Consider the following 13,250-nt stretch of genomic DNA (forward strand, 5'->3'; position numbering starts at 1 on the left):
AGCCACAGAGAAGAGACGGAACAAGAGTGAGTTTTCATCATCAAGAGGACGAGACGAGGCCTCCCGCTGAACGTCCCTCATGTGTGTCTGCTTCAAAACAACAAGATGATGATCTGACAACGACTCTGTACGAGTCACCGTTTAAACAATGTCAGAATCCAAACACAGCACACACACACGCACGCACACACACACACACTCACACACAGCACACACACGCACACAGAGTTTTTAAATGACTGCTAATCTCAACATGACATTACACAGCATCCAGTATTAACATTATAATGTCAAGAGTTTTGACCCTTGAACGCACCACGTCACATTTACAGACAACAGAGATCTTGGCGTTGAAAAACGTTCTACAAAAGTTTTTTTTCTCTCAGAGGAACCAAAGAGGAGAACCTGTCTCATGGATCTCCTTCATCTGTCTGTTTGCCCGTGTGGCTCAGTCACAAGACTCTTTCCTCCTCGTGTCTATGAAATGAGAGGAAGGTGTTTCGTCTCGGGAGAGACGAGAGAGAAGAGAACGTTCCAGAACAGAGAATAACACCAGCCTTCAATGATTGGCACATAAATCAACAACGGTCAAAGTTAGCTGGAGACTGAATATTAAGTCGACAAGCATGCTAGCTGGCGCTAGCATGCTCCCTGGAAGATTAGCCCTGAATTAACCATTTAAAAAGACAAGAGTTGTGTTCTTACTCAAAGAATTTCCAGGCAGAGGAACATTCAAACCAGACTTCAGTCACATTTTAAAGCCAGCTAGCTTGGTGAGCTACACATAGCCTGCCCTAACTGTAACCCACCAACAGACTGCAGGATGTCAGGGCTGTAGCCAGAATTAACGATCTTATTATCTTATTGATTTGTTTAAAAAATGATTTTCCAACATGAAGAGCTGAAGATTCAGGACCTGGATTTCGTTAATGTTAGCTTCACCTCTGACGACTTCACAGAGCTTCAATCACCTCCTGGTCTGAACGAGCACCAAGAGGAAGAGTGAGCAGGATGTAGAGATGGAGGACGGCCCCAAAGAGTTATCACCGTATAACTCAAAGAAATCAAATGAGTCACAGTAAATGAATTCATGAGCATCGACTCTCATGATTCTGGACACAGATGGACGGATGGACGGAGGGATAAAGAGAGGGATGGATGAGGCCTACTGGTGCTGGTTGTTAAACAAATCCCCAGAGGATCCGTTGGTTTCTGTTTCAGTCCTTTCTGAAGAAAACTCTGATCCCTCCACGTTCTCCTCTTTGATCTGAGAACCTGCAGAAACAAAGACCACCTGTTATAACCTATGATCATGTATGAGCTTTGTTTTTAATTGATGATCTCAACCTGCAAAGCTACTAAAGCTGTCAACATTACCCAGAGTGTCACTAAACATTAAATGGAAGTACTTTAAGAGTAAATGTTCTCAGCCACATTCCAGAGCCTTTAAATTAGTCCTTTGTTAAAAAACCAACTGTGACTGACTGAAACCATCATTCAGTTAACAAACAAGTTTAAATTAAACACACAATGACTCAACAAATAAATAATAAACTTAAACCTAAAATTGTGAAGTTTTCCACACAGTAAGTGAAGTGTTGTTTTACAGCTCTGAAGCACAAACCGAGTACTCGAACGTCTCCTCTCAGTGGGAAGTGTTGTTATCTGTTATTTATGTAGTATAAATGTGTGTGTGTGTGTGTGTGTGTTCGTGTGTACCTGCCCCCCCCTCAGTGTTGGGGCTGCTCTCTGGGTCCACAGAGGGGGGCTGGGCTGCTGAGGCTGGAGTGGGGGGTGATGGGTAATTGGGCGGAGTCTCGTTCTCATCTCCTGAAAGGCTCCTGGGGACGCCCGTAACCACGGCGCCGGAGAGGCTGACAGGGCGCTTGGTGATCGGCAGCTTCCTCTCTGAGAGCAGAAAGAGTCAGAGTCAGGAACTTTGAAAGAGTCGACTGTGATGACGACGTGTTACAAAAGTGTACACAGTGCTGACGCTGTTTTATGTGCTGTGTTATTTAAAATTGATCTTTGAAACATCTGATTATATTTGCTGTTTACAGACGTACTTTTCTTCTGTCCTTTGTACTGCTGGGATTTCTTCCTCTGTTTGGAAGCTGCAGACTGAAGATCTCTGGAGCCTGAAACACAAAGATTACACTTTCAACACGACATCAGTACTCTGAGTAACAGGACTGAAGTACTCTGAGTAACAGGACTACAGTACTTTGAGTAGCAGGACTACAGTACTCTGAGTAGCAGGACTAAAGTACTCTGAGTAGCAGGACTAAAGTACTCTGAGTAGCAGGACTATAGTACTCTGAGTAACAGGACTACAGTACTCTGAGTAACAGGACAGAAGTACTCTGAGTAACAGGACTACAGTACTCTGAGTAACAGGACTACAGTATTCTGAGTAGCAGGACTACAGTACTCTGAGTAACAGGACTACAGTACTCTGAGTAACAGGACTACAGTATTCTGAGTAGCAGGACTACAGTACTCTGAGTAACAGGACTACAGTATTCTGAGTAGCAGGACTACAGTATTCTGAGTAACAGGACTACAGTACTCTGAGTAACAGGACTACAGTACTCTGAGTAACAGGACTGAAGTACTCTGAGTAACAGGACTACAGTACTCTCAGTAACAGGACTGAAGTACTCTGAGTAACAGGACTACAGTACTCTGAGTAACAGGACTACAGTATTCTGAGTAACAGGACTACAGTACTCTGAGTAACAGGACTACAGTACTCTGAGTAACAGGACTGAAGTACTCTGAGTAACAGGACTACAGTACTCTGAGTAACAGGACTACAGTATTCTGAGTAACAGGACTACAGTACTCTGAGTAACAGGACTACAGTACTCTGAGTAACAGGACTACAGTACTCTGAGTAACAGGACTACATTACTCAGTGTAACAGGACTACAGTACTCTGAGTAACAGGACTACAGTACTCTGAGTAACAGGACTACAGTACTCTGAGTAACAGGACTACAGTACTCTCAGTAACAGGACTGAAGTACTCTGAGTAACAGGACTACAGTACTCTGAGTAACAGGACTACAGTACTCTGAGTAACAGGACTACAGTATTCTGAGTAACAGGACTACAGTACTCTGAGTAACAGGACTCTGTATTCTGAGTACTGACCTGCGTTGACGGCGGGCGGCTGCAGCTGGTACCCCGTCAGCTGACACCAGCCCACTGGGTATAGGTCAGGTGACTCACAGTCAACCCATTGATCGTACTCGTCCTCCCAGCCATCAAAGTGTATCCGTAGCAACCGGTGGACGATGCGGGTCACCGTTGCGACACAGACCAACCTGGGCTCCATGAGGTCAACAGCCTCGAGCTTCATACCTGGACGGAAACCGTGGTTAGGGACGTCCTGACGGAGGAAACACGGGGGTCAGTATCATGGAGGATGGCGATAAACATATTTTAGAACACATCACCTGACAGAACCATCAGATATTTGTATTAAACTTTTACAATCTTTGCGTCCTTTCAGACTGTCTTAGAAGATTCTTAAAAGAGCTGCAGAGGAGTTTTTTGGTCTCTGACCTTGTTGAAGAGCGTGACAGGAGCAGCCACAGATTTGCTCTCCTTCAGATACTCAAACCATCTGAAGGGAAGGATGCTGTAACCTGACGGACACAAAGACAGAAGACGCTGTCAGACTACAGATTACTTTAGGGTAAGAAATTAATCATGCAGCTGTAATGATGCAGCTGTACCTCTGGGGGGCGTCAGCTCGATGTTGTTGATCTCACAGAAGCCGGCAGGGAAGATGGAGGGAGACGTGGAGTGATAACAGAACCAGTCTGACCCGTTAGCAGCCTCCGAACCATCGATCCCGATCATCAGATACCCGTCTGCCAGGACCTGGAGAGAGGGGACGACAGGTTTACAGAGTCTGGATCTGGTTCATGGACCAAGTCTGGAACTGGTTCAGGTCCCTGCTGGGCCTCACCTTCCTCACTGTGGCCACACAGATGGCAGACAGGTTCAGAGGGTCGATGGCCTCCAGCTTCATCCCGTCTTCAAACCAGGGGCCGCTCTGATCCACCTCCTTCACCTGCACAGGTAGACACAGGACTCTTTTTAACCAACCAAACTGTAAGATGAAAGTGTTGGATCAAAGGTATTCTGCATGTCTGTGAGTGTGAAACACAGTGAGGTGTTGTACTGCTCTGCCAGGGTAACAGACAGACTGCAGGTGATCATGTGGTTCTCACCTTGGCAAACAGCTGTCCAGGAGCATCAGTCAGAGCGCTCAGCTTCTTGGAAACATCTGGAAACAGAAACAGATTTTTCTTCACGCTCACTGTGTAGTTATTCATCTGCTGCTGGCTTAAACGGAAGGTTTTCTGAATGCAGTCTGGTGCACAAACGCATTGGCTGGTCTGTTAGAAGAAAACACGTTCACAGCCCGGAGCAACAAAAGTTTATTTCTGCTGTAAAGTTGGACATTTAACACGAGGCTCTATTGGTGGAGACAGCCTCAAGTGGACAAGAGAGGAAGTGCAGCTCTTCAGAGGTGTTTTTATTTCTCAGTTGGCTGCTTGGCTGTAAAACATGTATTCAGGTGTAGGTTCTTGGAAATGTATGATGTTGTGAGCTGTTGCTTGATTCAGAGCGACGCAACAAGAACAAGTACAAAGCTGAGAGATGATATAAATACACAGATCTCCAGGGAGCCGATCAAAACTACCAGATATAGCTGAAAGGGTTGGAGCAGAGAGGACGCTGCAGAGGAGGATTAATGCATGTTCACCACTGCTCCTCCTGTCACTCAGCTGAAACAGCACACTGCATTAGATCACATCCCATTCAGCTGAATGAAAGATAAACATGTGACTGCAGCTGCTGGTTTGTTCCAGCTGAATGACTCCAGAGACGGGGCCCACCGGATCGCTTGAAGCGGTGTCCGATGGAGCGGGACCAGCCGATGCTGTGGATCAGAGGACTGTACATGTGACACCAGAAGTCGTCCGTCCCGTCCTCACACTCCTCGTACACCAGACGGAGCCGGCCGCCGATCACCTGCAACAACACACACACACACACACACACATAAATACAAAAAATATAAACATTTCAAATGTTTAGTGGCTGTTTGAGTCTCACCTGTTCCACCAGAGCGACCCGCGTCCGGCACAGGTGAGCTTTATCCACCACCTCCACCCTCATCTGCTTCTTAAAGGGGACCTGCATGCCCTCCTGCACCTGGCGAGGACGAGGACACACTGTGAGCTAGTGAGGACGTTAGCTAGACGTTAGCTAGTGAGTGGATTCTGTCGTTTCGGGTCCTCACAAGTGTAGTAAAGTAAAACGTGTCTGACCTTGGAGGAGAAGTCTGCCGGCAGCGTTTTGGACCCCGTCAGTCTTTTGATCAGAAACGTTTTCCAGTTAGTGAATCTGTGCAGGATGGCTGACACACACACACACACACACGCACGCACGCACGCACACACGCACACACGCACACACACACACACACACACACACACACACACACATACGTGTTATTTAAATGTTATAATGTTAAAGGTATTATATTATTATACATATTACATTATGCAAATGAATATACATTATTACATATTATGCAGAATTCCCTTTGGAATGGTTTCCTAACAATAACATGCGCCCCCAGCCCGTCTACAAACCCCCCCGACATGACAAAAGTCTGTCCTCTCCTCTCTTGCTCCACTTCTCAGAAAGTGTGTGCTGAAACAGCCCGATTGCAGCTTTTCCCTACATGACGTCATGAAGGGCAATAACACCTCCTCCAGGTTGGTGACCTCACCCCAGATAAATGTTTGGTCTGCCCCCTGAAACTTCCTCGCGGGCGCTATTTTGTTCGTCTCGCAAACGCTGCTCCGGTAAAATAAACATGGCGAAGGTACGGGCGAAGCACGGCAGGTGCTCTGTTGTTGGCTGCACAAACGAGCACAGGAGTCTATTTTTACCTCCTTCGTCTGAGGTTATGATGCTTTACTGTATCGGCCTACCGAGCGTGATAGCCTGTTGAATGTGGTTTTAGCATAGCAGCTAACGTAAGTTACTGTTGGTAACATAGTTTCCTTATACTACGTTAAAACCCGTTACCACTCTACAGCCCGCCGGCGGGCCGTCATCGCGATTACTACAACATTTGCCCTGCAGCTACGATGATAACTTCATGTTGCCGCTCGTGTGTCACATCGTTGGAAAGCTACGATCAAGCTCAAGATTCGATTGATATGAACCATTAAAAGATCCAATCACCACAGCGGGTGCAATCAACGGCAACAGAACATAAACAAACATTTACCAAACTGACGTAACTCACCGATGAAGGCTCGCTGTATTCCACTGATGCATATTATTTTCATACATTCCCTCCTGGTACATTGCTAAAGGTCCAGATGATATAATCCAGTAAAGTATTTAGTCCAAAAGCATTATTCCATCAGTAAGTATCCACGGATCGCCGTTCGTCGTTACTAATCAGCCGTCAGAAATGCCGCATTTCCCCGTGTATTTACTGTAATAACTTCATATTCCCTTTGAAGTGCCGCTCCGTTCCGCTATCAAAGTGGAGGCGAGCTTCTCAGCTTTCTATAGAGGTCTCATTTGATCCAATAGGAGCTTCCATTACTGATTCTCAGCCTACAATAGCCAACCAGAGTCGGTGTTGAAGGAAGGTGCCTGTCCCTCTTTGACTGAAGGCAGAGCCGGCCAATAGCAACCGAATTAGCGCATGGTACCGGAGCGGGAGGGGCGTGGACAGGCACAGCTCATTATCATTTAAAGCTACAGACACAGAAACAGCTTATTCTCAGTAGAGCTCAGTAGAGGGAGTTACAGGCTGGCTGAAGGCCAGGAACAAACTGGGTTTTTAGGCAACAGACTTCAAAGTGACGTTCTGGGACCTCTGAGACCTCTGAGACCTCTGAGGCCGATGTGAGCCTGCTGAAAAGGAGTATCATATGGGACCTTTAAAGTATCTCACAGAACATGGGACTTGTTGATCTGCAGCCGCCTCTGTCACTTAGTGTGTGTTGTTTTGTTGTGATGGATCATCTGTGACGGACCGATGGAGGCAGCAGAGCAGCTCCTCCTGAGAGCTTAAATCACTGTTTTTATCAATGGAGTCTGGTGTGTTTGCAGAGAGAAAAATCCTCCCCCTCTGTAACAGAAAGGTCTCTCTCTGTCGGGACCCTTCTGTGACGTTGTCACACACTCTGTATGATGTGTGTTTGTGTGTCTTACTCTGAGGGGGGACCAGAGGTTTCCCCCCAGCAGCACACCAGCCCACCGGGTGGATGTCGGGCACACACAGGTTCAACCAGAAGTCTCTGGTGGAGTCGCTGTCGAATCCCTCGTACCGCAGCAGGGCCTTAAAACCTGCACACACACACACACACACACACACACACACACACGCACACACCATCTTCATCAGCTTTTTACTTTGATCTGCAGAAAGTCATGACAGCAGTATGTGATGTTTGAACACCAGCAGTTTATAATTCAAGTAGTGCATTTCTCTCCCTGTGTGAGTGTGTGTGTGTGTGTGTGTGTGTGTGTGTGTGTGAGTGTGAGTGTGTGTGTGTGTGTGTGTGTGTGTGTGTGTGTGTGTACCAGCCAGTTTGATGATGCCAGCGATCCAGTAAACCTTCATGGGCAGACTGCTGTCAGTGTTTGGAACTTCCACTCGGACACCTTCACTGACGTCGGCCCACGACCTCCCCATCGGTACCTGAACGCAGCACGGGCAGGTGAACCTCAGAGACACTCACTGATTATAGTGTTTTACTGACTGACTGCTTCCTGTTGGCTGCAGACGTTAATAAAGTTTAAAATGAATGTTGTGAAAATGTTAAATGTTTCTGAAAAAAGAGCCTGTAGAAGCCCACATGTACAGATGAATGTGTGTATGTGTGTGTGTGTGTGTGTGTGTGTGTGTGTGTGAGATGCACCCACGTGTTTGAAGCAGCTGACCGGTGCTCCCATCACATCTCCGTCTCCAAGGTAACGACCCCAGTCGAACATGTCCAGAGAGACTGCAGCAAACACACACACAGAAACACAGGGTGAACTGCCGGATGTCTGCCCACTGATTGGTCAACTCTCTCTGAGCTATCAGCGTAACAGCGTCATCAGTTAGCGATGAACGACATCGTCCTCTGTGCGCTGCATCGTTCACTGTCCAGCCAGCAGCTCGAGAAGCGACCGTGTGTTCAGATCAAAGGTGAATTCTCCCTCCAGATGTGTCTGCTAAATAAACGCTCTCATCTCTAGGTCTGTAGAACAGAGGGCGGAGCCATCATTTATGATGCATTCAGGGAAGTCAGGAAATCTAAACGCTGTACGGCTTTCACGACACATCGTCAAACAGATTTGTATCAAGTTGAATTTTAGACCTAGAAGGGACTGCTAGCTGTTAGCTGTTAGCATGCAGGTGTCTGTTTATAGAGATCAATAAGAAGCAAAATCATCATCAGATGAAGCTGATGGAGCCGGGATGTCGTTACAGCACAGTAAGCTCCGCCTCCTTTTGCTCTCTTCATGAACTGTTTTTCCTGCATTCGCTGCAGCCTGCTGATACGTGATTGGTCAATATTACTCGGACTACAAGCGGACTACAAACTGCGTCCTGCGTGCACAGGTAAACACGGGAGGGTCAACACGATGCTTTCTGATGTGACTGGAAGTTGATCGGACTCACCGCTCTTCTTGACTCCGCCCTGCTGATTGGCTTGATGCTGAGCGTATGCAGCCAGTTTGGTCATCAGAGGCTGCTTCTGCAGAACTTTGGCCTTCTTAGTGGGAGGCTTCCCCTTTAAGACACAAGGAGAAAGACGAGTTAGACTTCCCCTTTAAGACGACTAAAACATAGCCCTGCTCCTTAAAACATGTGTAACACTGTCGACCTTTTTCCGCTTCTAAACAAACGTCCACAGTTTTGGTTCAGTCAGCTCCACGGCTCTAAAAGTCTCGACTCTAATGTTTCATCTGCTGACACATGAAGATGCAAAAGGTGAGGGCAGCCGGAAGAACATGAATGACACCTCAGCAGCCACCGTTAAGATGTCAGACAAACGTTGAACAGGTAGTCAGTCCGTGTTGTGTACCTGCAGTCTGGCGAGGATGCTGGCCTTCTTGGAGTTGGAGGAGAAACTTCTGGAACAGGAGACGCTGCAGAAACGTTTGGTTTTACTGTAGAAAGCATCTCTGACACCCACCATACCACACATCTCACAGGTCGCTGGGAAACACAGAGACAGACAATAAGATAATTCATACGAGAGATTCCCAAAGGTCCAAACATTTCCATCAGTGCCAGCGACGGAGAAGCTGAAGAAGATTTCACAGAGAGACGACGTACAGACTCAAAGCAGGGCCCTAATTTTACACGTTTTTGGCTCTAAAGGACAAAAAGGTCCAAACAGAGTGCGAGTGTCTCCAGTAGATGTGTTCATCCTGCAGCAGTGAAACAGGCTGTCATGGCTGCAACATAATCCTTGATGGGTCAAAGGTCGTCCACTAAAAGTTCTTGTTGTTTCCACTGACAGGCTCAGATTGTTCTTCTAAGTGTGTGACAACATGACAGAAAGGATCCCTACAGAGATAGACCTTTTTGTTACAGAGGAAGATGATTGTTTTAACCACACACAGACGTTACATCGCTCTCTGCACACACACCAGACTCCATTCATAAAAACAGTGATTTTACCTCACAGGACACAGGAGCTGCTGCTCTGCTGCTGCCTCCATCAGTTCATTTTGTGTTATTGTAGGTAAAAAATATTGTGTTAGATCTGAAGTAACCATTTAAAACACCAAACTAGCACAACCAGACAAACAGATCAATATAGAGCAGCAGCTCCTGTGTTCTGTGAGGTAAAATCACTGTTTTTATGAATGGAGTCTGGTGTGTCTGCAGAGAGCGATGTTAAAAGATCTTTAACATGGTCTATCTCGGATCCTTTCTGCTCCATCAGCAGGAGAATAAACACAGTTGTTACCGATATTTAAATATTAATTTGTAAAGAAACTATAACTGTCACACATGTGTGTGAGTAAGAAGTATACATTAGTATAAAGTACCTCAAATCTTTACTAATAGCACTTGTAAAGTTGTTGACTACTTACTGTCACATTTTCTAATCAGGAGTAGATATTGTGCTCTGTTGGGGACTAGTTTAAGCGGCGGATGAATCTAGTGAGTATTTGGAGCAGCAGGACAGTGTCGGAATAAACTTAAGTTGTTTTAAAGATGAAGAAGAAGAATCATCGGGCTCAGACTGACCCATGCCGGCCTTTCCATCAGGGTAGGTGTACACCTGTCCGTTGGTCTTGATGAGCGTCAGAGAGGAGGAGGAGGAGGAGGTGAGGTGAGTCACTCCTCCAAACTCCTCGTCTTCACTGTCCTCGGGGCTGGAAGCTCCGCTCCCTCCGCTGGACTCGGAGCTACAGCTGCTCCGGTCCTCCTCCAGACCGTCCAGCATCCCGAAGGAGTCACGCCGCTTCCTGGACGGACGCTCCACCTGCAGGCGGAGGAGACAGAGAGGAAACGCTGTCAGAGAGGAGAGGAGGTGCAGAGGAGACACATGGGGTAGAGGTTCTCTAACTTTAAGACACAAATGACACCACAGCCCTGCTTTCATTTGAATGTTCAAAGAAGAAGAAAAGCAGCAAAGCAGAAACATTAAAGACAGTTGAGCAGGAAAAAAACATGGAAAACAGGGAAAACAGGGAAAGAAGGGAAAACATGCAAAACATGGAAAACATGGAAAACAGGGAAAACATGGAAAACATGGAAAACAGGGAAAACATGGAAAACATGGAAAACATGGAAAACATGCAAAACATGGAAAACATGCAAAACAGGGAAAACAGGGAAAACATGCAAAACAGGGAAAACAGGGAAAACAGGGAAAGAAGGGAAAACATGCAAAACATGGAAAACATGGAAAACAGGGAAAACATGGAAAACAGGGAAAACATGGAAAACATGCAAAACAGGGAAAACATGGAAAACATGGAAAACATGCAAAACAGGGAAAACAGGGAAAACATGCAAAACAGGGAAAACAGGGAAAGAAGGGAAAACATGCAAAACATGGAAAACATGGAAAACAGGGAAAACATGGAAAACATGCAAAACAGGGAAAACATGGAAAACATGGAAAACAGGGAAAACATGCAAAACAGGGAAAACAGGGAAAGAAGGGAAAACATGCAAAACATGGAAAACAGGGAAAACATGCAAAACAGGGAAAACATGGAAAACAGGGAAAACATGCAAAACAGGGAAAACATGGAAAACAGGGAAAACATGCAAAACAGGGAAAACAGGGAAAACATGCAAAACAGGGAAAACATGCAAAACAGGGAAAACAGGGAAAACATGGAAAACAGGGAAAACATGCAAAACAGGGAAAACATGCAAAACAGGGAAAACAGGGAAAACATGGAAAACAGGGAAAACATGCAAAACAGGGAAAACATGGAAAACAGGGAAAACATGCAAAACAGGGAAAACATGCAAAACAGGGAAAACATGGAAAACAAGGAAAACAGGGAAAACATGGAAAACAAGGAAAACATGGAAAACAGGGAAAACATGCAAAACAGGGAAAACATGGAAAACAGGGAAAACATGCAAAACAGGGAAAACATGGAAAACAGGGAAAACATGGAAAACAAGGAAAACATGCAAAACAGGGAAAACATGCAAAACAGGGAAAACAAGGAAAACAGGGAAAACAGGGAAAACAGGGAAAACAAGGAAAACAAGGAAAACATGGAACTTTATTTCTGTCAATTTGCTAATCAATTTTAAAAATTATTCGATTCAGCTGTCAATTGAACTAACCCAGAGGTCAAAGGTTACAAATGTATTGCCCCACAGGCTCCATCTGCTGAACTGATTACACACACACACACACACACACACACACACACACACACACACAGAGCTGTTGCATCCAGAGGTTTCCATCAGTGCGTTTGCAGCTGTGACCTGCTGCACCACTGCAGTGCGGAGAGAGAGAGAGAGAGACAGAGAGACAGAGAGAATGACTGACAACAGAGAGAGAGACTCAGTTGCCAGTACTCTCGGCGCGAGAACACGAAAATGGATAAGACACCAAATGACCTCCAGACTTGCACCAATTTCAAGTTCATTTGGCTTTAGACACCGCATTGTAGCACATATAATAAACCCATGGCTGTTTTGGACTCGGCTAAATCCACCTTTATATTCGGCGTATATTAAATGCACCTGTCACTCAGTCTGTTCTCCAAATCGCGTTTTATCTATTCACCTGAACAGCCGCTGCTCCGGACGGGGGATTGTGGTGGACGCAGCGGGAAAACAGCAAAGCCATAATAAAATGGGATTTTGACTTAAATAAAATCAACCTGATTGAGAACATCTATGCCGAATAAAAGGCCATCTCGCCCAGTTTTATAATAATAATAATAATAATTGCGGGTCGGTAATAAATATACCCTTCTCAACATGAATGGAAATCTAATATCCCAGGATTTTTGAATTAGGTTTTGGCAATAGAATAACAGTCGAAGCAATTATAAATGGCTATGTTCTGACCAAATTAATATATTCTATACGTAATATATACGCCGAATAAAAGTATATATTAGGCTCTTACATAAAAATGTTAAGCATCATTTCAATGAGGTTCATATTTTAATCGGATAACAGGGGAACTCTAATGTTCTGGATTTCTTTAAGGAGTTTGGTCTTGATCCTCTGTCAGTGTCCGCTCTGAAGCAGCCTGTAACACCGCTATCACAACCATAACAAAGGAGGGAAATGCGGTTTCCCGCCGGAGAGACAAGCCTCAGAACTCACCAGGTCTCTTGGGTTCTCCATCAGGCCGGGCCGCGGGGGGTCACGCTCACTGAATCACGAAAACCCGCATAAATAACCATTAAACCCCAGAGGCTGACATATCAACAAAAATATCCTTCTCCTAATGCGCAGGCGCCGGGACCGCAGCTGCTGGTCTCTGATAGGATGCTGCGTCTGCTTCGTGTGTGGAGTTCAGATAATATCGTGTGTCCGCCAGCGACCCCTGCAGGAGAGCCTGGACATCATCAATAAGTGAAACTCGGATCAGAAATCAGAACGGTCCTACATCAGGTTTTAAATATAGATTCAGAAACCACCGTCAGTCCGAGTCCAGGTGAATGTGTTGGAAGAGAAAGAAATCATAAACGTA

General features: G+C 45.7%; 1 protein-coding gene across 1 annotated transcript; it reads right to left on the reverse strand.

The window, feature by feature from the left end:
* Window positions 1–843: 843 nt before the first annotated feature.
* On the reverse strand, window positions 844–12,958 carry LOC138608282 (MBT domain-containing protein 1-like). The gene is made up of 18 exons (XM_069680821.1): window positions 12,881–12,958; window positions 10,310–10,547; window positions 9,132–9,265; window positions 8,726–8,837; window positions 7,981–8,060; window positions 7,639–7,756; window positions 7,267–7,401; window positions 5,352–5,440; window positions 5,137–5,235; window positions 4,917–5,052; window positions 4,245–4,300; window positions 3,980–4,084; window positions 3,744–3,891; window positions 3,571–3,653; window positions 3,157–3,394; window positions 2,067–2,138; window positions 1,720–1,908; window positions 844–1,275 (listed from the first exon to the last, which is right to left on the reverse strand). The coding sequence occupies exons 1-18, from the start codon at window positions 12,899–12,901 to the stop codon at window positions 1,166–1,168; spliced, it is 2,163 nt and encodes a 720-aa protein (XP_069536922.1). The 5' UTR covers window positions 12,902–12,958; the 3' UTR covers window positions 844–1,165.
* Window positions 12,959–13,250: the final 292 nt, after the last annotated feature.

Source organism: Semicossyphus pulcher, unplaced genomic scaffold (genome assembly GCF_022749685.1).
Source record: "Semicossyphus pulcher isolate SPU_LCO1_2020_fin unplaced genomic scaffold, fSemPul1.0.p SCAF_48, whole genome shotgun sequence".
In the NCBI taxonomy this organism is placed as follows: domain Eukaryota; kingdom Metazoa; phylum Chordata; class Actinopteri; order Labriformes; family Labridae; genus Semicossyphus; species Semicossyphus pulcher.

Coding starts and splice junctions, on each gene's coding strand:
- LOC138608282 (XM_069680821.1), bottom strand. CDS start 12,901: ATGGAGAACCCAAGAGACCTG. Junction 3,892..3,979: donor GTGTGGCCACAGTGAGGAAG/GTGAGGCCCAGC, acceptor CCCTCTCTCCAG/GTCCTGGCAGACGGGTATCT. Junction 2,139..3,156: donor GCCGCCCGCCGTCAACGCAG/GTCAGTACTCAG, acceptor TTTGTGTTTCAG/GCTCCAGAGATCTTCAGTCT.